The following is a 21,575-nucleotide window of genomic DNA, read 5'->3' on the forward strand; positions in this document are numbered from 1 at the left end:
AGGGTCTGATTTTGAAACTGTATACATATTCCATATATAACATGCATTTATATTATTTTCTAGCTTTCATTTTGGGATATTTTACCTAATATGCCTTAAATTTTTATTTTTATAAATTGTTGTAAACATACAAAATAATTATTCAACAAATCTAATATCTCTTCATCTGTTAGCTCAGCCTGCAATGTGTTTAATAGCATGGTGCAGCGTACTTTCAAGTCTAATCATAAGTGTACACTTAGTGTCAGTATATATACTGAATATATATATATATATGTGTGTGTAATGTATATAATCTAAGTGCTTAAGAGCATGGATTTTGGAGCCAGACTGCCTGGATTCAGATATCTAACCTTTACTGTGTACCCATGGACAAGTTATTGAACCTCTCTACATCTTAGTTTCCTCATTTGTAAAATGGTGAAAATAATTGTGCCTACTTCTTAAATCATTAAATGAGTTAATATAGAAAGCAGTTAGAGTAGTGTTTGGCATATAATAAGTGTTTCATTTATTTATTTATTATGTATTTTTATCTTTTTATTATTATTTTTTTTGACCTCGCAGCACAGCTTTCGGGATCTTAGTTCCCTGACCAGGGATTGAACCCATGCCTCCTGCAATGGAAGCGTGGAGTCCCAACCACTAAACCTCCAGGGAATTCCCAATATGTGCTTTAAAAATGTTAACTGCTATTATTATAGTAACAGATTTAACAACAAAAAATAAAATTGAAATAAGAAAACACTGATTCCAAATCTCATTGCAAGAATTTAAGAATGGAACATATGTAATTTTTTAAACTTTCAGACTTTCTTGATCAGTTTTCATTAATGATGTTCTGAGGTCTATATCTCCAAAATTTTAATTTTCTAGATGTTTGTTTGAAAATGTTGTTATTGGGTTGGCCAAATTTCGTTTGGGTTTTTCTGTAAAATGTTATGGAAAAACCCAAACAAACTTTTTGGCCAACCCAATATTTTGGGTAGTTACAGTTGGATAATACCTACACATTTTAGATATCACTGGTGGTCAACTTAGTGAAAAGACATAGAAATATCATTAATTAATCAAATCATAAATTTCAATGAGTAATTAATTTAATTAGCATTACATTAGAATTTTAAGTATAAAATCATAAAATTTGAATTGTATGTAAAATAGTTCCAGATGTTTTATCCATTTAATAACCTTAGTTCATAGTAAAAAAAATCCATGAAAATTACAGAATGAGAACTTTATTTTATTATGTAAGAGACTCAGTGTGTGTATACTTGAACCTCAATTTAAGTACACACACACACACTTTTATTTTTTTGGAAGATAAATTGTAGAATTTTTAATCAATGAAATACTATACAGCAATAGAAAATAATTAACTACAGGTAGCCCCATCAACACAGATAAATCTCAAAAAAAACTACAAGATTCAGCAAAACTGTAAGTCAATAGGACCACATACAGTATAATTTCTTATATGTAAAATTCAAAAGCTGCAACACTGAACAAATTTTTACATATTCAAACAAAGCAAAAGAATAACAAACACAAAATTAAGCATATTAGGTTCCTCTGAAAAGCCAGCAAAAGGTGGATGGGCTCTTGAAGGATACACAAAGACCTTCAAGAGTACTGGAAACATTCCATATCTTAAACTGAGTAGGACCCACATCTGTGTGTTGGTGTTACTTTTATTTATTTATTTATTTTAACATCTTTATTGGAGTATAATTGCTTTAAAATGGTGTGTTAGTTTCTGCTTTATAACAAAGTGAATCAGTTATACATATATGTTCCCATATCTCTTCCCTCTTGCGTCTCCCTCCCTCCCACCCTCCCTATCCCACCCCTCCAGGTGGTCACAAAGCACCGAGCTGATCTTCCTGTGCTATGCGGCTGCTTCCCACTAGCTATCTATTTTACGTTTGGTAGTGTATATATGTCCATGCTACTCTCTCACTTCGTCCCAGCTTACCCTTCCCCCTCCCTGTGTCCTCAAGTCCTTTCTCTAGTAAGTCCACACACGTGTTTTATGTTTGTTCTGGGAGAGTTAATGTTTAGTAAAACTTTTAAATGATTCCTTAAGAATTTTAAACAATTAATCTTATCCATTTAAAAATTTGACTTGCTTGAGAAGTTTTATTTAACTTGAGTACATCTTTATTTGGAATTTTTCCAAATTTGATTTTTTAAATCATATGAGACGTTATAAAGGAAGGGGATTTTGGTCAAGAATACTAGAACAAAGAAACATTTCTGTGTAAGGTGGCTGAGTCTGTGCCTTTTGATTTATAATTCATTCCTGTCTTTGATTAATCCCAGATTTTAGTAGTGAGTTGTTTCTTCGTTAGGTAAATGAAGAGGAGGAAAACCAAGACACAGAAAACATTTTTAAAGGGTACCGCCCTGGTAAACTCAAACTCAGTTTTGAAGAAATAGAAAGACAAAGGAGAGAAGATGAAAAAAGGAAAGCAGAAGAAGAAGCCAGAAGAAGAATAGAGGAAGAAAAGAAGGCATTTGCTGAAGCAAGGAGAAGCATGGTAAGATAGAATGTGACTGGAGGAGGCCATTGGGATTCAGTATGTTATGAGAAATCATTCAACTTTGGGGAATACCCTATTATTTCTGAACTTATATGCCAAAAGTAGGGATGGCATATAAGTTATTAAAGTCTTCTATGGCATAACACTGTCAGTTAAAGGTGTTTGCTTCATTATAGTGTTGAGAAGTTTCTGATTAAATTGCTATGCCTAGCATAGAGGAGTGTATGTTATCTTCCTTCTCTGGGAAGGCATGTTTTCCAGAACTAAGTATCTAAGCGAGGAGGGAGCGGGGTTCCTACCCCCACCTTTCCTTCCCTCCTCTCCATTCTCTTCTCCTTCCCTCCCTCACGCCTTCCTTCCTTTCCTCCTTTCTTTCCAGTATCCATCCCATCTGGGATATATTAAATGATAAAAGCCATTTAATCACAATTAGTTAACTCTCCAAAATGCTTACCATCGCTCTGGATATTGCTACTAAACTTAACTCTGTTACAAAGTTATACTTCTTATACCATTTTAAAAATATTTATTTATTTTGGCTGCGTTGGGTCTTCGTTGCTGTGCACGAGATTTCTCTAGTTGCGGAGATCAGGGGCTACTCTACACGGGCTTCTCACTGCGGTGGCTTTTCTTGTTGTGGAGCACGGGCTCTAGGCGCATGGGCTTCAGTAGTTCTCGCTTGCGGGCTCTAGAGCATAGGCTCAGTAGTTGTGGAGCGTGGGCTTAGTTGCTCTGGGGCATGTGGGATCTTCCCGGACCAGGGGTCAAACCCGTGTCCCCTGCATTGGCAGGCGGATTCTTAACCACAGAATCCAGGGAAGCCCCTATTCCATTTCAATGTTTGTTAAATGCACAGTTACCTGACAAACTTTTTTTTAAGTAAGTTGACACGTGAACGCTGCATCCCCTTCCTGAAACATTTTAATTGGCTTCAATGATATCATGACCTGGTTTTCTTCCTGTGTCTGGGTGAGCTTCAGACAGATATATCCAAGTGTTTATTTGGCTTCATCACCCACCCAGATGCTCAAATCAGAAACCTGTGGGCCTTAAGCACTTCCACCTCTCGTTCATGCCTCACATCCAGTCATTCACTGTCTCATTTCCTATATCACTCTAAAAATTGATCAGTTTTCCCCCATTTCCCACTACCACTACTATAATGCAGGTCACTGTTATCCCTTGCCTGAGGCCAACTCCTAATTAATTTGCTTTCTTGCCTATAATCCATTCTTTCCTATAAAGCCAGAAGTGGTCTTTCTTAAAAAAAAAAAAAAAAAAAGTAAATTTGATTATGTTACTATTTTGCTTAAAAATTTTCCACGTCCCTTAAAACAAAAATCCAAACACTAAAATTTTTAAATAAATTTCTTTATAATCTTGCCCTAGTATTTTCTCCAGTTTCATTTCTTGATTCTTCCTTTTTTTTTTTAAATAAATATATTTATTTATTTTTGGCTGCATTGGGTCTTTGTTGCTGCACGCAGGCTTTTTCTAGTTGCGGCGAGTGGGGGCTGCTCTTTGTTGCGGTGAGCGGGCTTCTCATTGCGGTGGCTTCTCTTGTTGCAGAGCACGGGCTCTAGGCACACGGGCTTCAGTAGTTGTGGCTCGCAGGCTCTAGAGTGCAGGCTCAGTAGTTGTGGCGCACAGGCTTAGTTGCTCCATGGCATGTGGGATCTTCCTGGACCAGGGCTCGAACCCATGTCCCCTGCATTGGCAGGCAGATTCTTAACCACTGCGCCACCAGGGAAGTCCCTCTTGAGTCTTCCTTAATCTGCCATGTTTGTTCCATACTAAATTTCTTTCCATTTCTTCAAAACGCTATGCTCTCATCTCTGGAACTTCATAAATGCTATATGAAACGTGTCTCTCTCTCTTTTCCCTGTGCTGAGCTATCTCCTATTCATATATTCCATTTCCTCTGGAAGCCTTTCCTGCTAATACAAGTTCCAGAAAGGTGTTCCTTTCATGTATTCTTAGAGCATTTAGTGCTCCCCTAGCATAGCACTAGCGCTGTATTGTTGTGGCTTATGGCCATCTTCCTCACTCAGTGAGGCTAAGACCACATCAAGCACATGACACGGGACTTCACTGAAGCCCGCGCACTCTAGGGCCCGCGTGCGGCAACTACTGAGCCCATGTGCTGCAACTAAGGAAGCCCACATGCCTAGAGCCCATGCTCTGCAACAAGAGGAGCCACTGCAATGAGTAGCCCGCTCACCGCAACGAAGAGTAGCCCCTGCTCACCACAACTAGAGGATGCCCACGCACAGCAACGAAGACCCAATGCAGCCAAAAAAAAAGAAAAAGATGGTGCTTGGACTTAGGAAAAAAAAAGCACATGGCACAATGCATTCTAGTGTAACAAACTTCCTGTAAATGCTTGTGGAATAAGTGATTTATTTTATTATTATTTTTTATTGAAGTAGAGTTGATTTACAATGCTGTGCCAATCTCTGCTCTACAGCATAGTGACTCAGTTATACACATTTATACATTCTTCTTTTTAATATTCCTTTCCATTATGGCTTATCACAGGATATTGAATATAGTTCCCTGTGCTATACAGTAGGACCTTGTTGTTTATCCATCCTATATATAATAGTTCACATCTGCTAATTCCACACTCCCAGTCCTTCCCTCCCGCACCCACCTCCCCCTTGGCAACCACAAGTCTGTTCTCTATGTCTGTGAGTCTGTTTCTGTTTTGTAGATAGGTTCATTTGAGCCATATTTTAGATTCCACAAATATGGTATTTGTCTTTCTCTTTCTGACTTCACTTAGTATGATAATCTGTAGTTACATCCATGTTGCTGCAAATGGCATTATTTTGTTCTTTTTTATGGCTAAGTTGGAATAAGTGATATTAATACTATCTTATTAGGTAATCCTTGATTCACAAATGGTTTCTACACAGAAACCCTACAAACATTCTGAGAGCACTTAATTTCTGGAGAATCAGCTGGTTCAGAACTGGTAGATAAGAAGTAGCTGTGAAGATCAGGAAATCTAGTCCTGGGAGCAGATTTTTAGGCCAAATCTGCCGTTTTATCATGACTTACTAGTGGAAAAAGTGCAGGGAAGGAAAATGGCATTAAACCAAAACTCCGGTTTCCTAAAGACATTTCTATATCAGGAAAGGAAAGAGAAACTTTTTCCTTCATTTATGTTGTTTTCTTATCTAGGGCCAAGTATTGTCATTTCATATTATTGCTCAGTTAACTCATATATTAATAAAAATTTTTTTGGCAATCTGTGGATTTTGAAACCATATAAACATTTCTGAGTTGAACTAGTTCTGTGGTAAAGCCTGTCGTATATAAAACTTGGAACAAATAATAATTTCTCTTTACCTCTCTTATTCCTGTGTCTAGTTCAGCCACAGGGACACAATTCAAGTGAGAGGTTTATGTATATACTTTCAGGGGTTAGAATTAGGTCATTGCTTTTCATGGCAAAATGTATTCCAAGTCAATGATTTAAAGGCAGAGTTTCTATTTGCAATTTAGAGATTGCCTATATACAGGGAATGATATTGTAATAATAAAACTGCTATTTAGGAGCTTACCATAGTGTCAGACACACTGCAAAGTATTTCCAAACTTTATGTAATTCTCATGACAACTCTATGAAAGTTGTCACAGATAAGGAAACTCAGATTTAGAGAGGCTATGTAACTTGCTCAAGGTCATAACTAAACGGCAGTTAGACATGTAATTCATGAAATTACAAAAAGGTAGTCTAAATAGTTATTTATAATTTTATTAGAAAGACTTCTAAACTTTGGAATTTCACCTTTTCCACATAGTATTTGTGTTGACTTTGGACAAGTTACTTTTTAGTGCCTCAGTTTCCTCATCTATAAAATGGGGATATTAATAACACCTACTTCACAGGGTTACAGAAAAATAAGTCAATACACGTAAAGTGCTTAGAATTGTACCTGGCAGCTATAAGTATTAACTATTATTATTTACTTTTAATTAGCCTGACAGTAAATAAATCAGCACAGTAAAATCACAGCATTAACTGATTTTTGCCTGATTATGAAGGGGTCATGATATCTAATTCATTCAGGTAAAAACCATGATTTAACTGAAATGCTTTATTTTAATTACCAGAATGGAGGTTCATTTTAATCCAATTAAAACATTTTCCCAATATTAGAACATCTTTTTAATTTTTTTAATTAAAAAAAGTTTTGTTGTTAGAACATCTTAATGTCTAATTCAAATTACTCATAGTATAAAGTCAAAGTATTTATTTGTGTTCACTGGAATGGAGACTTTATGGTCACCATTTTCTCTGTTACTACAAAATACTTTAGTCTTACAGTTTCTAATAATTCCTTCTTGTTTATTGTTTTATACTTTTAAAGGGAATTTTTGGTTTTTAGTTCAATGTGAAACCTTTCTATTCAAGAAATATTCCCTTTGTAGTATGTATAATTCTGGCAAGAGTGATAAAAGAATTATTTTAAATAGGTAGTAGATGATGACTCCCCAGAGATGTATAAAACAATCTCTCAAGAATCTCTTACACCTGGAAAACTAGAAATTAATTTTGAAGAATTATTAAAACAAAAAATGGAAGAAGAAAGACGACGAACAGAGGAGGAACGGAAGCATAAGCTAGAGATGGAAAAACAGGAATTTGAACAACTGAGACAAGAAATGGGAGAGGTAAGACTTTAAGAAGTGTCCATTTTTATTCCACAAATATTTAGTAATCTCAGTATTTCACATGCATTACCTTACAATAACTATCTAAGTATTATTTTTACATAAAGGACACTCCTATGAGGCACGTGGTACAAGTTTCAGCATAGTTGAGTGTACCTTTCCAGCCTGCTATAACTCTACTCCTTCTTGCTAGTTTGAAAAATATATGAGATTCCAAGTGACTGAGATATTACTGTAGTATGTAAGTAAATATTTCTTCCTATATACCTCACAATTGTGTGAGATTATACCATGATTGAGAACTGTCACTCTAGAGTACTTAATATACCCAGTTATACTTATTTTCCTTGAAACAGAATTAAACTGGTAATCAAAATAAGAAAAAACTACAAGAGTACCATGGATGCTAATAGGAACATCAGTTTGGCAGGTCTTTGAATAATTTTACAGGCATACTGCATTTCATTGTGCTTCACTTTATTGCACTTTGCAGGTACTGCACTTTTTACAAATTGAAGGTCTGTGGCAACCCTGCATGGAGCAAGTCTGTTGCCACCATTTTTCCAACTGCATTTGCTCACTTTGTGTCTCTGTGTCACATTTTGGTAATTCTCTCAATATTTCAAACTTTTTCATTATTATTATATTTGTTATGGTGATCTGTGATCAGTGATCTTCATTCTTACTATTGTAGTTGTTTGGGGGCACCACAAACTGCTCCCATATAAGATGGTAAACTTAATCGATAAGTGTGTATGTTCTGACTGCTTCACTGACTGGCTGTTTGCCCATCTCTTTCCCTCTCTTCGGGCCTACCTGTTCCCTTACACAATAGTATTGAAATTAGGCCAATTAATGGTCTCTGAGTGTTTAAGTGAAGGTAAGAGTCGCACATCTCTCACTTTACACTTGGCCAAGAAGCGATTTGTCTCACTTTAAATTAAGCTAGCAAGATTAAGCTTAGTGAGGAAGGAACGTCGAAAGCTGAGATAGGCCAAAATCTAGGCCTCTTGGGCCAAACCATTAGCCAAGATGTGAATGCAAAGGAAAAGTTCTTGAAGGAAATTAAAAGTGCTACTCCAGTGAACACACAAATGATAAGAAAGTGGAACAGCCTTACTGTCGATGTGGAAAAAGTTTTAGTGGTCTGGATAGAAGGTCACATAAGCCACAACATTCCCTTAAGCCACAACATTCCCTTAAGCCAAAGCCTACTCCAGAGCAAGGCCCTAACTCTCTTCAATTCTATGAAGACTGAGAGATGAGGAAGCTGCAGAAGAAAAGTCTGAAGCTACCAGAGGTTGCTTCTTGAAGTTTAAGGAAAGAAGCCACCTCCATAACAAAAAAGTACAAGATGAAACAGCAAGTGCTGTTGTAGAGGCTGCAGAAGTTATGCAGAAGATCTAAGATAATCAAAACGAAGGTGGCTACACTAAACAATAGATTTTCAATGTAGACAAACAGGCTTGTATTGGAAGAAGATGCCATCTAGGACTTTTTTAGCTAGAGAGGAGAAGTCAATGTTTGGCTTCAAAGCTTCAAAAGACAGGCTGACTCTCTTGTTATAGGCTAAAACATAGCTGGTGACTTTAAGTTGAAGCCAATGCTTATTTACCATTCTGAAAATACTAGGGTTCTTGAGAATTCTGCTAAATCTACTCTGCCAGTGCTCTATAAATGGAACAGAGAACCTAGATATAGCAATCTATTCACAACCTGGTTTACTGAATATTTAAAGCCCACTGTTAAGACCTACTGCTCAGAAAAAATGATTCCTTTAAAATATTACTGCTCATTAATAGTGCACCTGAAAGAAACTTCTCTAGGCAGGAAACACAAGAAAAGGAAAAGATATACAATAACAAACCCAAAACAATTAAGAAAATGGTAATAGGAACATACATATCGATAATTACCTTAAATGTAAATGGATTAAATGCTCCAACCAAAAGACCCAGACTGGCTGAATGGATACAAAAGCAAGACCCATATATATGCTGTCAACAAGAGACCCACTTCAGACCTAACGACACATACAGACTGAAAGTTAGGGGATGGAAAAAGATATTCCATGCAAATGGAAATCAAAAGGAAGCTGGAGTAGCAATTCTCATATCAGAAAAAATAAACTTTAAAATAAAGACTGTTACAAGAGACAAAGAAGGACACTACATAATGATCAAGGGATCAATCCAAGAAGAAGATATAACAATTGTAAATATTTATGCACCCAACATAGGAGCACCTCACTACATAAGGCAAAGGCTAACAGCCATAAAAGGGAAAATCTACAGTAACACAATCATAGTAGGGGACTTTAACACCCCACTTTCACCAATGGACAGATCATCCAAAATGAAAATAAATAAGGAAACACAAGCTTTAAATGATACATTAAACAAGATGGACTTAATTGATATTTATTGGACATTCCATCCAAAAACAACAGAATACACTTTCTTCTCAAGTGCTCATGGAACATTCTCCAGGATAGGTCATATCTTGGGTCACAAATCAAGCCTTAAGAAAATTTAAGAAAACTGAAATCATATAAAGTATCTTTTCCGACCACATGCTATGAGACTAGATATCAATTAGAGGAAAAACTCTGTAAAAAATACAAACACATGGAGGCTAAACAATACACTACTTAATAACCAAGAGATCACTGAAAAAATCAAAGAGGATATCAAAGAATACCTAGAAACAAATGACAATGAAAGCCAACAACCCAAAACCTATGGGATGCAACAAAAGCAGTTCTAAGAGGGAAGTTTATAGCAATACAATCCGACCTTAAGAAACAAGAAACATCTCAAATAAACAACCTAACCTTACACCTAATGCAATTAGAGAAAGAAGAAAAAAACCCCCAAAGTTAGCAGAAGGAAAGAAATCATGAAGATCAGAAGATCAGAAATAAATGAAGGAAACATGAAGATCAGAAATAAATGAAGAAAACAATAGCAAAGATCAATAAAACTAAAAGCTGGTTCTTTGAGAAGATAAACAAAATTAATAAACCATTAGCCAGATTCATCAAGAAAAAAAGGGAGAAGACTCAAATCAATAGAATTAGAAATGAAAAATCAGGGCTTCCGTGGTGGTGCAGTGGTTGAGAGTCCACCTGCCAATGCAGGGGATGCGGGTTCGTGCCCTGGTCCGGGAGGATCCCGCGTGCGGTGGAGCAGCTGGGCCCATGAGCCATGGCCACTGAGCCTGCGCATCCAGAAGCTGTGCTCCGCAGCGGGAAGGGCCACAGTGGTGAGAGGCCTGCGTATGGGAAAAAAAAAAAAAAAAAAGAGATGTAACAAATGACACTGCAGAAATACAAAGGATCATGAGAGATTACTACAAGCAACTATATGCTAATAAAATGGACAACTGGGAATAAATGGACAAATTCTTAGAAATGCACAACCTTCCGAGACTGAACCAGGAAGAAATAGAAAATATGAACAGACCAATCACAAGCACTGAAATTGAGACTGTGATTAAAAGTCTTCAAACAAACAAAAGCCCAAGACCAAATGGCTTGACAGGCGAATTCTATCAAACATTTAGAGAAGAGCCAACACCTATCCTTCTCAAACTCTTCCAAAATATAGCAGAGGGAGGAACACTCCCAAACTCATTCTACAAGGCCACTATCACCCTGATACCAAAACCAGACAAAGATGTCACAAAGAAAACTACAAGCCAATATCACTGATGAACATAGATGCAAAACTCAACAAAATACTAGCAAACAGAATCCAACAGCACATTAAAAGGATCATACACCATTGATCAAGTGGGGTTTATCCTAGGAATGCAAGGATTCTTCAGTATACGCAAACCAATCAATGTGATACACCATACTAACAAACTGAAGAATGAAAACCATATGATCATCTCAATAGATGTAGAAAAAGCTTTCGACAAAATTAAGTACCTGTTTATGATAAAAACCCTCCAGAAAGTAGGCATAGAGGGAACTTATCTCAACATAATAAAGGCCACATATGACAAACCCACAGCCAACATGGTTCTCAATGGTGAAAAACTGAAACCATTTCCACTAAGATCAGGAACAAGACAAGGTTGCCCACTCTAACCACTGTTATTCAACATAGTTTTGGAAGTTTTACCCACAGCAATCAGAGAAGAAAAATAAATAAAAGGAATCCAAATTGGAAAAGAAAAGTAAACCTGTCACTGTTTGCAGATGACATGATGCTAAACATAGAGAATCCTAGAGATGCTACCAGAAAACTACTAGAGCTAATCAATGAATTTGGTAAAGTAGCAGGATACAAATTAATACACAGAAATCTCTGGCATTCCTATACACTAATGATGAAAAATCTCACAGAGAAATTAAGGAAACACTCCCATTTACCATTGCAAAAAGAATAAAATACCTAGGAATAAACCCACCCAAGGAGACAAAAGACCTGTATGCAGAAAACTGTAAGACACTGATGAAAGAAATTAAAGATGATACAAACAGATGGAGAGATATACCATGTTTTTGGACTGGAAGAATCAACATTGTGAAAATGACTATACTACCTAAAGCAATCTACAGATTCAATGCAGTCCCTATCAAACTACCACTGGCATTTTTCACAGAACTAGAACAAAAAATTTCACAATTTGTATGGTAACACAAGAGACCCTGAATAGACAAAGTAATCTTGAGAAAGAAAAACGGAGCTGGAGGAATCAGGCTCCCTGACATCAGACTATACTACAAAGCTACTGTAATCGAGACACTATGGTACTGGCACAAAAACAGAAATATAGATCAATGGAACAGGATAGAAAGCCCAGAGATAAACCCACGCACCTCTGGTCACATTATCTTTGACAAAGGCAGCAAGAATATACAATGGAGAAAAGACAGCCTCTTCAATAAGTGGTTCTGGGAAAACTGGACAGCTACATGTAAAAGAATGAAATTAGAACACTCCCTAACACCATACACAAAAATAAACTCAAAATGGATTAAAGACCTAAATGTAAGGCCAGATACTATCGAACTCTTAGAGGAAAACATAGGCAGAACACTCTATGACATAAATCACAGCAAGATCCTTTTTGACCCACCTCCTAGAGAAATGGAAATAAAAACAAAAATAAACAAATGGGACCTAATGAAACTTAAAAGCTTTTACACAGCAAAGGAAACTATAAACAAGACGAAAAGACAACCCTCAGAATGGGGGAAAATATTTGCAAACGAAGCAACTGACAAAGGATTAATCTCCAAAATTTACAAGCAGCTCATGCAGCTCAATATCAAAAAAACAATCAATCCAATCCAAAAATGGGCAGAAGACGTAAATAGACATTTCTCCAAAGAAGATATATAGATTGCCAACAAACACATGAAAGAATGCTCAACATCAGTAATCATTAGAGAAATGCAAATCAAAACTACAATGAGGTATCATCTCACACTGGTTAGAATGGCCATCATCAAAAAATCTACAAACAATAAATGCTGGAGAGGGTGTGGAGAAAAGGAAACCCTCTTGCACTGTTGGTGGGAATGTAAATTGACACAGCCACTATGGAAACAGTATGGAGGTTCCTTAAAAAACTACAAATAGAACTACCATACGACCCAGCAATCCCACTACTGGGCATATACCCCAATAAAACCATAATTCAAAAAGAGTTATGTACCAAAATGTTCATTGCAGCTCTATTTACAATAGCCAGGACATGGAAGCAACCTAAGCGTCCATCAACTGATGAATGGATAAAGATGTGGCACATATATACAATGGAATATTACTCAGCCATAAAAAGAAACAAAATTGAGTTATTTGTAGTGAGGTGGATGGACCTACAGTCTGTCATACAGAGTGAAGTAAGTCAGAAAGAGAAAAATAAATACCATCTGTTAACACATATGTATGGAATCTAAAAGAAAAAAAAAGGTTATGAAGAATTTACGGGCAGGACAGGAATAAAGACGCTGACGTAGAGAATGGACTTGAGGACACGCGGAGGGGGAAGGGTAAGCTGGGACGAAGTGAGAGAGTGGCATGGACTTATGTATACTGCCTAATGTAAAGTAGATAGCTAATGGGAAGGAACAGCATAGCACAGGGAGATCAGCTCCGTGCTTTGTGACCACCTAGAGGGGTCGGATAGGGATGGTGGGAGGGAGACGCAGGAGGGAGGAGATATGGGGATGTATGTATATGTATAGCTAATTCACTTTGTTATAAAGCAGAAACTAACACACCATTGTAAAGCAGTTATACTCCAGTAAAGATGTTAAAAAAAAAATAGTGCACCTGATCACCCAAGAGCTCTGATGGAGATTTGTGACGATATTAATGTTGTTTTCATGCCTGCTAGCACAGAATCCATTCTGCAGCCCATGGATCAAGAAGTAATTTCTACTTTCAAGTCTTATTATTGAATTTGTAAGGCTATAGCTGCCATAGATCGTGATTCCTCTGATGGATATGGACAAAATCAATTAAAAACCTTCTGGAAAGGATTCAACATTCCAGGTACCATTAAGAATATTTGTGATTCACGGGAAGAGGTGAAAATATCAAATTCACAGGAGTTTAGCAAAAGTTGATTTCAGCCCTCATGGATGACTTTGAGGAGTTCACGGCTTCAGTGGAGGAAGTAAGTGCAGATGTGGAAATAGCAAGAGAAGTAGAATTAGAAGTGGAGTCTGAAGATGTGAATGAATTGCTGCAATCTCATGATAAAACTAGTGAATAAGGAGTTGCTTCTTATGGATGAAAAAAGAAAGTGATTTTAACACTTCACAGCAAGGCCCTAACTCTCTTCAGTTCTATGAAGGCTGGGAGATGAGGAAGCTACTCCTGGTGGAGGTGCTGTGAAGATTGTTAAAATGACAGCAAAGGATTTAGAATATTACATAAACTTAGTTGATAAAGCACCAGCAGAGTTTTAGAAGACTGACTCCAATTTTGAAAGAAATTCTACAGCGGGTACAATGCTATCAAAGAGCATTGCAAGCTACAGAGACGTCGTTCACAAAAGAAAGAGTCGATTGATGCAGCAAACTTCATTGTTGTCTTATTTTAAGAAACTGCCACAGCCGCCCCAGCCTCAGCAATTAACACCCTGATCAGTCAGCAGCCGTCAACACTGAGGAAAGACTGTCCAACAGCAAAAAGATTACAACTCACTGAAGGCTCAGGTGATGGTTAGCAGTTTTTAGCAATATTTTAAAGTTAAGGTATGTACATTATTTTTTTAGACATAATGTTATTGCACACTTAATAGACTATAGTGTAAACATAACTTTTATATGCACTGGGAAACCAAAAAATTCATGTGACTCACTTTATTAAGATATTCGCTTTATTACAGTGGTCTGGAATTGAATTCCCAATATCTCCAAGTTATGCCTGTATTTTATTAAATTATTCTAAGATAGAATTTTGATACTATTAAATACCTTAGTATGGTTTCACCAGCATTGAAATGAATTGTAAAAATACATATATAGGGACTTCCCTGGTGGTGTAGTGGTTAAGAATCAGCCTGCCAATGCAGGGGACACGGGTTCGAGCCCTGGTCCGGGAAGGTCCCACATGCTGCGGAGCAACTAAGCCTGTGCGCCACAACTACTGAGCCTGCGCTTTAGAGCCCGCGAGCCACAACTACTGAAGCCTGTGTGCCGCAACTACTGAAGCCCGCGCGCCTAGATCCTGTGCTCCACAACAAGAGAAGCCACCACAATGAGAAGCCCACGCACCGCAACGAAGAGCAGCCCCCGCTCACCGCAACTAGAGAAAGCCCTCACACAGCAACAAAGACCCAACACAGCCAAAATAAATAATTTTAAGAATACATATATACACATACATACCTATAGACTGTACAGGGCCAGCTTCATGAACATGCAACTTGTGCCCTCACAGGACCCCATGCTCAGAAGGGACACAGGATTTAGTGCTCTGAGGTTGCCTTTGAAATTTTAAATAAGTTTATCTTTGAACTTGTGTGTGTTGTAATTGAAAGTTGGTTGAACAGTGGAGCCTGCGCTAGAGTCTCGGAGCCTTGGCTCACCCACTCCATGTGACGTCTCCGTGCTTCCTCATGGTGGGCTCTCAGCAGCCCTCTTCCTACCTCCTGATGTCCTGGGACCCTGTCTAACCTTCGCCTTCCTAACCCTGAACACTGCTTCCCTCCATCTGGATGGCCAACCAGTTGCATAGGCAGAAGTGGGGAGGGTGAGGGAGGAGGCCAGCATTCCACCGTCACCCTTGGCCTCGGGCTGGGCAGGGTCCCCTAGCAGCTACACGAACAACAGTGTTGGGGATGAGTGCACAACCCCATTACTTGGGGTGAGGCGAGCAGTGGCTTTCCCAGCCTAAGTAGGATCGGCAGTGATATGGCATGTTTGGTAGGTGACTTGGTGGGGGCCCCTTGCCAACTCCTGATCTAGGAACCGAGTGGGTTCCTTCACAGAGGTCGCAATCTCTTAGAAGTTGCCTCTTTGTCATGGGTTGGAGCAATGGGACTGTGGGGATATTTACTTCCTTGCCCAGGTCAACCAAGAGACGATAAATGCTGCATAAATATATAGTTAATCAGAAAATATAATGAATATGCTGTAGGAAAATACTGCAAGGTGTACCCTCAGAATTTTAAAAAAATGTAATAGCATTTATTTTGTAAAGGAAGCTGAAAATGAATTGTCTGTCTAGAAAAACAAAGTAAATTAGAATATATTTTAGTAATACTATTGGGAAGTAATCTAATTCATATATGGCAGGGTGTAATTGTCTGACATTCTGGTGCTACTAAGTGACTCACTCCACTATGTCTGGGAGTTTTCAAACAAGTAGAATGCCAATTCCAAGATTACATAGATCATAACTGATTAGTTCAACCATTAATTTTGATCAGAGTGATGTGGGAACCATTGTGATATGATGTGATGTCATAACTTTGTTAATTTCTGGTATTTTAGGAGTTGCCCATTTTCACCCACATAGACCAAAAAGTGGAGGTAGTATAAAGGAATAAACTTTCTTTTTTCCCTTTGTTGAACCAAGAAATTAAGCCTCATGTCAACGTCATCCACTGTGACTCTTCCCGCACCCCACCCTGCCCAGTCCCACCTTTTTTTTTTCTCTCTGCCTAGAACTCTAGGTTTTCCCCAGGAGAAGTGTACCAGGAATAACTGCAATATTCTACCAGTCCATTAGGGTTTAGTGTACGAAGTATACAAAGAAAAGGGAAAGACAAGGTAAAAGACAAGGGAAAGGAACCTGAATAAGGTATTCAAGATAAAATGGTATAAAGAATTCAAACCCAATTTTTGTTGACTCATCTTTCTTGGCAGAATATAAAATTGAGAATACAAGTGATATGTAGCAAAATGTAGGGATTTTACCAGACTATATCTGTAGAAATGCTTAATTCAGTTGAATTATTAAGAGTAATATTTAACTTTGACTATCATCAAATCAAAGGCAGGAGGAATTTTAGAGATACTGTGGCTCTATATAGAGATGAAAAAATCATGTCCAGTGGACTAAGTGACCAGGCAAAAGGCCACACAGTATCAGAGTCAGAACTATTGACTCCTAGCCCAGTGTTTTTTGAATTTTCTTTACCTTCCCCTAAACCAAGGTCTTCCTACAATTCCTAGTAAAAGCTAATCGTGTACATATTTTACTTTTAGCAGGTTATAATGGAATGTTAATGAGGTTTTGAGCCATAGTCCCTAATTAAATAGCATTTTAAATGAAATAAGATGTTATCTACAGTCTTAAATTTGTAGCACTACTTTTAATTAGTAAATTTAGGCACTGTATTTAGGGAGGAAGTTATTTAACATTTAGTTTGGACTTCAAATAAGAAATAGTGAACTTTCTGGATGGTTTATTGTACAAACTAATTTTCTGGTATTTAATATATAAAAATCTTAATTTTTTTGAAGGAAGAAGTAGAAAATGAAACCTTTGAACTGAGCAGGGAATATGAAGAATTAATCAAATTGAAAAGGAGTGGCTCTATTCAAGCTAAAAATCTAAAAAGCAAGTTTGAAAAAATTGGACAATTGTCTGAAAAACAAATACAGAAAAAGATAGAAGAAGAACGAGCAAGAAGAAGAGCAATTGATCTTGAAATTAAAGAGCGAGAAGCAGAAAACTTTCATGAGGTATACTGTTTTATATTTAAGTTATAGTTCAGTAATGATGATAAACTTAACAGAAATAACATTGACTTTGAAATAAGTGTTGGAATTTACAATTAACCATCAGTGTATATAATAATCTTGGAACTAAATAGCAAAAGCACATTAAGATCTTAAGAGACTTTGAAAAGATTTCCCTACTCTAGCATTGTTCCAAAATGACTTTTATAAGAATTAAAGCCTACAGTGAACATCAAATGGTTCACTTTAGCAAAAATAGCTCAGAGATATTTATTGGCACAAGTTTTACTTTGATTCAGTAGAACCAGTGTATATTAAACTCCAGAGATGATTCATACCTACCTTCTTAAAGATGAGGCCAACAAAGCCTATATGATATGTTCAAAGTCATGTCAATCATTCAGTGGCAGAGCCTAGATCAGAATTCAGGTGACATGAATTTGAAGTACCTCCATATGTAAAATAAGGAGGCACTCACTAGATGACCTATAATGGCCATTCCAGCTTAAGGACTAGTTCCATGATTATGAATATTGGTTTAAATAAGATCTGGAAAACTTAATTCTGTCAAAATTGCCATGTTATATTTAACATATATTCTTCTAAAAATTGATTTTCATCATACATTTAGCTATAAATGTATGGGAATTTGGGAGGGCCTTCAGAGGAGATTGGTGAATAAAAAGAATGATGAAACTGGGCAAATTCCAGGACGATAAGCAATTCATTATTACTGAGACAAGTAGAGTGCAAGCACAGCAAAAGATGATGAAGACGCAAGCACAGGCAAGATGACCCATCTTAGATGCCATATTAAGGAACTTTGTTTTATTGGGGTGCAATGAAGGGATTTTTAAAACATGGAATGATATTATCAAATAGGCATCTTTATCACAAGATCATGCTGAAGCTAAAGATGGCTTTAGACTTATGCATTAAAAAATTATTTGAAAGCCTACTATGTTCCAGAGACTGTTCTGGGCACTGGGACTACATTGATGAATAAACCTGCAGTCCTTGCTCATATGGTGTTTAGAATCTAACAGGTGTGGGGCAGGAGACAGGGAATGGAAAACAATGATTGGGTAGTAAATAAAAGCTATGGAGATTAACAAAGCAGGGTAAAAGACTACAGATTATGTGGTACAATTTTGTACAGGGTGGTCAGAAAAAACATGAGGATTTGAACTAGAACTGGAATGGAGAGGACTGATAAGTATGTAGGATACAAAACTGGCAAGACTTAGCTTGGAAATGGTGGTGGAGAGGAATCAAAGTGACTGGGTATACTAGGTAGTAGGGGAACATAGGAGTTTGGTAGGAAGAGAGGTCACAGGCTAGACAAATGGAGATGCTGTAGAACATCCAGATATCAATTAAATTGATATGCATCTGAACTTAGTGCAACATACACAAAAACATAAGGACTTAGGGACTGGGTTATAAACCATTTTGTCACAGCTGAAAACTAATGCCATTGCTATTTTTAATATCTTCTATGTTGGGCCCTATGTTAAGTTTTGGGTACATAAAAGTGAATATAATATGCCTTCAAGAAATCCAGCCTAATGAGATGAAAACAATTAAAATTGTCATTAAGTGCTAAGATAGTTATGTATTTAGTGTTATGGGATCAAGTAGTATGGAATCAGTATTCCTAGGAGATGTTTAACAGGGCTGAGAAAATGACATTTTAGCTGAATGTGAAGGTTGAATAGAAGTTTCAGTTAAAGAGGGAAAGCATTCCAGATTGGAAGGACAATGTGAGTCAACAGGAAGGTTGTAAAACTTTATCTGGCAGAGTGGAAAATAGGTTCAAAGGAAAGGTTCATATAATAGGTGATAGTATAAAATGTTGTAAAACTAGGTTGCAGCTAGCTGAAGGGCCTTTTTAACCTTATGGGCACTATAATCCGGGAACAATGTTAATAATCAGGGTTTTTTTGGCTGCATTGGGTCTTTGTTGCTGCGCGCGGGCTTTCTCTAGTTGCGGCAAGTGGGAGCTACTCTTCGTTGCAGTGCGTGGGCTTCTTATTGCGGTGGCTTCTCTTGTTGCAGAGCACGGTCTTCGTGGCACGCGTGCTCAGTAGTTGTGGCTCGCGGGCTCTAGAGCGCAGGCTCAGTAGTGGTGCACGGGCTTAGTTGCTCCGCGGCATGTGCGATCTCCCCGGACCAGGGCTCAAACCCGTGTCCCCTGCATTGGCAGGCTGATTGTTAACCACTGCGCCACCAGGGAAGCCCAAATAATCAGTTTTAAGACAGAGTAATAAAAGGCTTATGTTTACAGAATCCTGGGATCATGGAGGATAAACTGGAAGATGGTCATGAAGTTGGGGGCAAGGGAGAAAAATTGACCCAACTTTAACAAAACTGAGTTACAGGCAGGTGGTTGCTGAGAAGCCTAACATTGCTTCAAGACTACCAGGGAAACTAGATGATGCTACAGAGAATTCAGGAGGTCAGGGAGGGGTGAATAAACTGTTTTGGACCTGTGAAGTTTGAGCTATATTTGGAAAGATAATGGCAGTCTGAAACACAGGTACTGGGCTCAGGGAAGAGGCAGGAGCTACAGATTGTTTCCAAGTATAGATGTAGATAAAACCATCTTGAGAGTCAATAGTTGGAAGGTGAATGATAAAACCCTGGAGAACACCAACATTAAATGGACGGATGGGCCATAAGATCAGTTGATCCTTTAGAGACAAATCACAGAAGGTAAAGAATTTAAATAAGCATGCACGTGCTTCCATTTTTTTAAAAAAAGGTACTGAAACCTCAGAGCAGTGATACCTAGTCCTATAAAATTTGTAGGTAAAATAAATGAGGTAGGTGGCTTCTGGTTTTAATTACTGACTCTTGTATAAAAGGATATGAGGGTTTCCCTGGTGGCGCAGTGGTTGAGAGTCCGCCTGCCGATGCAGGGGACAAGGGTTCGTGCCCCGGTCCGGGAAGATCCCACATGCTGCGGAGCGGCTGGGCCCGTGAGCCATGGCCGCTGAGCCTGCGCGTCCAGAGCCTGTGCTCCGCAGTGGGAGAGGCCACAACAGTGAGAGGCCCACGTACAGCAAAAAAAAAAAAAAAAAAAAAAAAGGATATGAGATTAGGACCTGGCTGATCTTCTGTAATCCATGAGGATGTCCTAAATTGAGTTTCCTGTGTAGAACCTGACATTCCTCCTATCATATCCCTCTAGATTAAGGGTCACCCAGATCCTGTGTTAGCATAGTTTTGGCAGAGTATAATAAACTTCCAGAGTAGGATCTTCCCCTCCCATCTGATACTTGTTTTCCTCCTTTAGAAAATACCTTCTCTTTATGTTCCAGACACCTTTCAAGGCCTAACTCATTCATGTAACCTTACCTAATCTAAGAATTCCGTCCCAGCTCCTGTAGCCCTTAACCTGTACTAACATTTGGTAGGTAAACCACTTAATTTCCTTAGTGTGTTTGACATTCTATCTAGATTTTACAAGGTGCACTCCAAAACCATTCCTTGCGTTTTTATCCCAAATTCATTGCCTATTTCGGTTGCCTGTAATATCCACACGCTGGGAGTATCAATGCCCTGCTAAGCATGCACCTAGACTCTAGAACAAAGATCATTCCATTTATAACGTGACTCTCTTAGTAGATTCATTTCCTGGAAACACTTTTAACCTGGCTTTTCAGGGATTCAACAAAAGGCAACTGTACTCAATAACTGAAAGACTGTTCATGAACTTTCTCCCAGTTAACTTATGAAGAATCTTTTTTTTTTTTGCGGTACACGGGCCTCTCACTGTTGTGGCCTCTCCCGTTGCGGAGCAGGCTCACGGGCCCAGCCGCTCCGCGTTATGTGGGATCCTCCCGGATCGGGGCACGAACCCGTGGTCCCCTGCACTGGCAGGCGGACTCCCAACCACTGTGCCACCAGGGAAGCCCTACACAAAATTTTATCCAAAAATCCAGAAGGCAAGTTATTAACCAGGAGGGATTCAGTCAGAATAGCAGTTATTGTGCCTGCTGAAATATCCTATCTTGAGGATTTATTTTGTAAGCAAAGGATAACATGAACTGTTTAAGTCTGAAAAAGGAGGTCCATTTTTCTTTCCATGTAAGTCTCAGAAAAGCCTGCTGAGATTAAAACTGCAGTTTAATACTTTGCTTGTTAAGCAAGCAAACCATTGTTTAACATGTACTTTTTACCCTATC

The 21,575-nt window shown here is 38.0% G+C and overlaps 1 protein-coding gene across 2 annotated transcripts in view; it reads left to right on the forward strand.

Annotated features, from left to right (window-relative positions):
• The window catches only part of NEXN (nexilin F-actin binding protein), a 40,354-nt gene that overhangs the window by 16,538 nt on the left and 2,241 nt on the right, over window positions 1–21,575 (forward strand). For both annotated transcript variants that reach the window (XM_065885541.1, XM_065885533.1), the window contains 3 exons: window positions 2,352–2,540; window positions 7,029–7,226; window positions 17,167–17,388. In XM_065885541.1, the coding sequence (XP_065741613.1) occupies window positions 2,352–2,540; window positions 7,029–7,226; window positions 17,167–17,388 (609 nt within the window). The remainder of the gene's footprint in view (window positions 1–2,351; window positions 2,541–7,028; window positions 7,227–17,166; window positions 17,389–21,575) is intronic.

Source organism: Phocoena phocoena, chromosome 1, assembly GCF_963924675.1.
Source record: "Phocoena phocoena chromosome 1, mPhoPho1.1, whole genome shotgun sequence".
Taxonomy (NCBI): domain Eukaryota; kingdom Metazoa; phylum Chordata; class Mammalia; order Artiodactyla; family Phocoenidae; genus Phocoena; species Phocoena phocoena.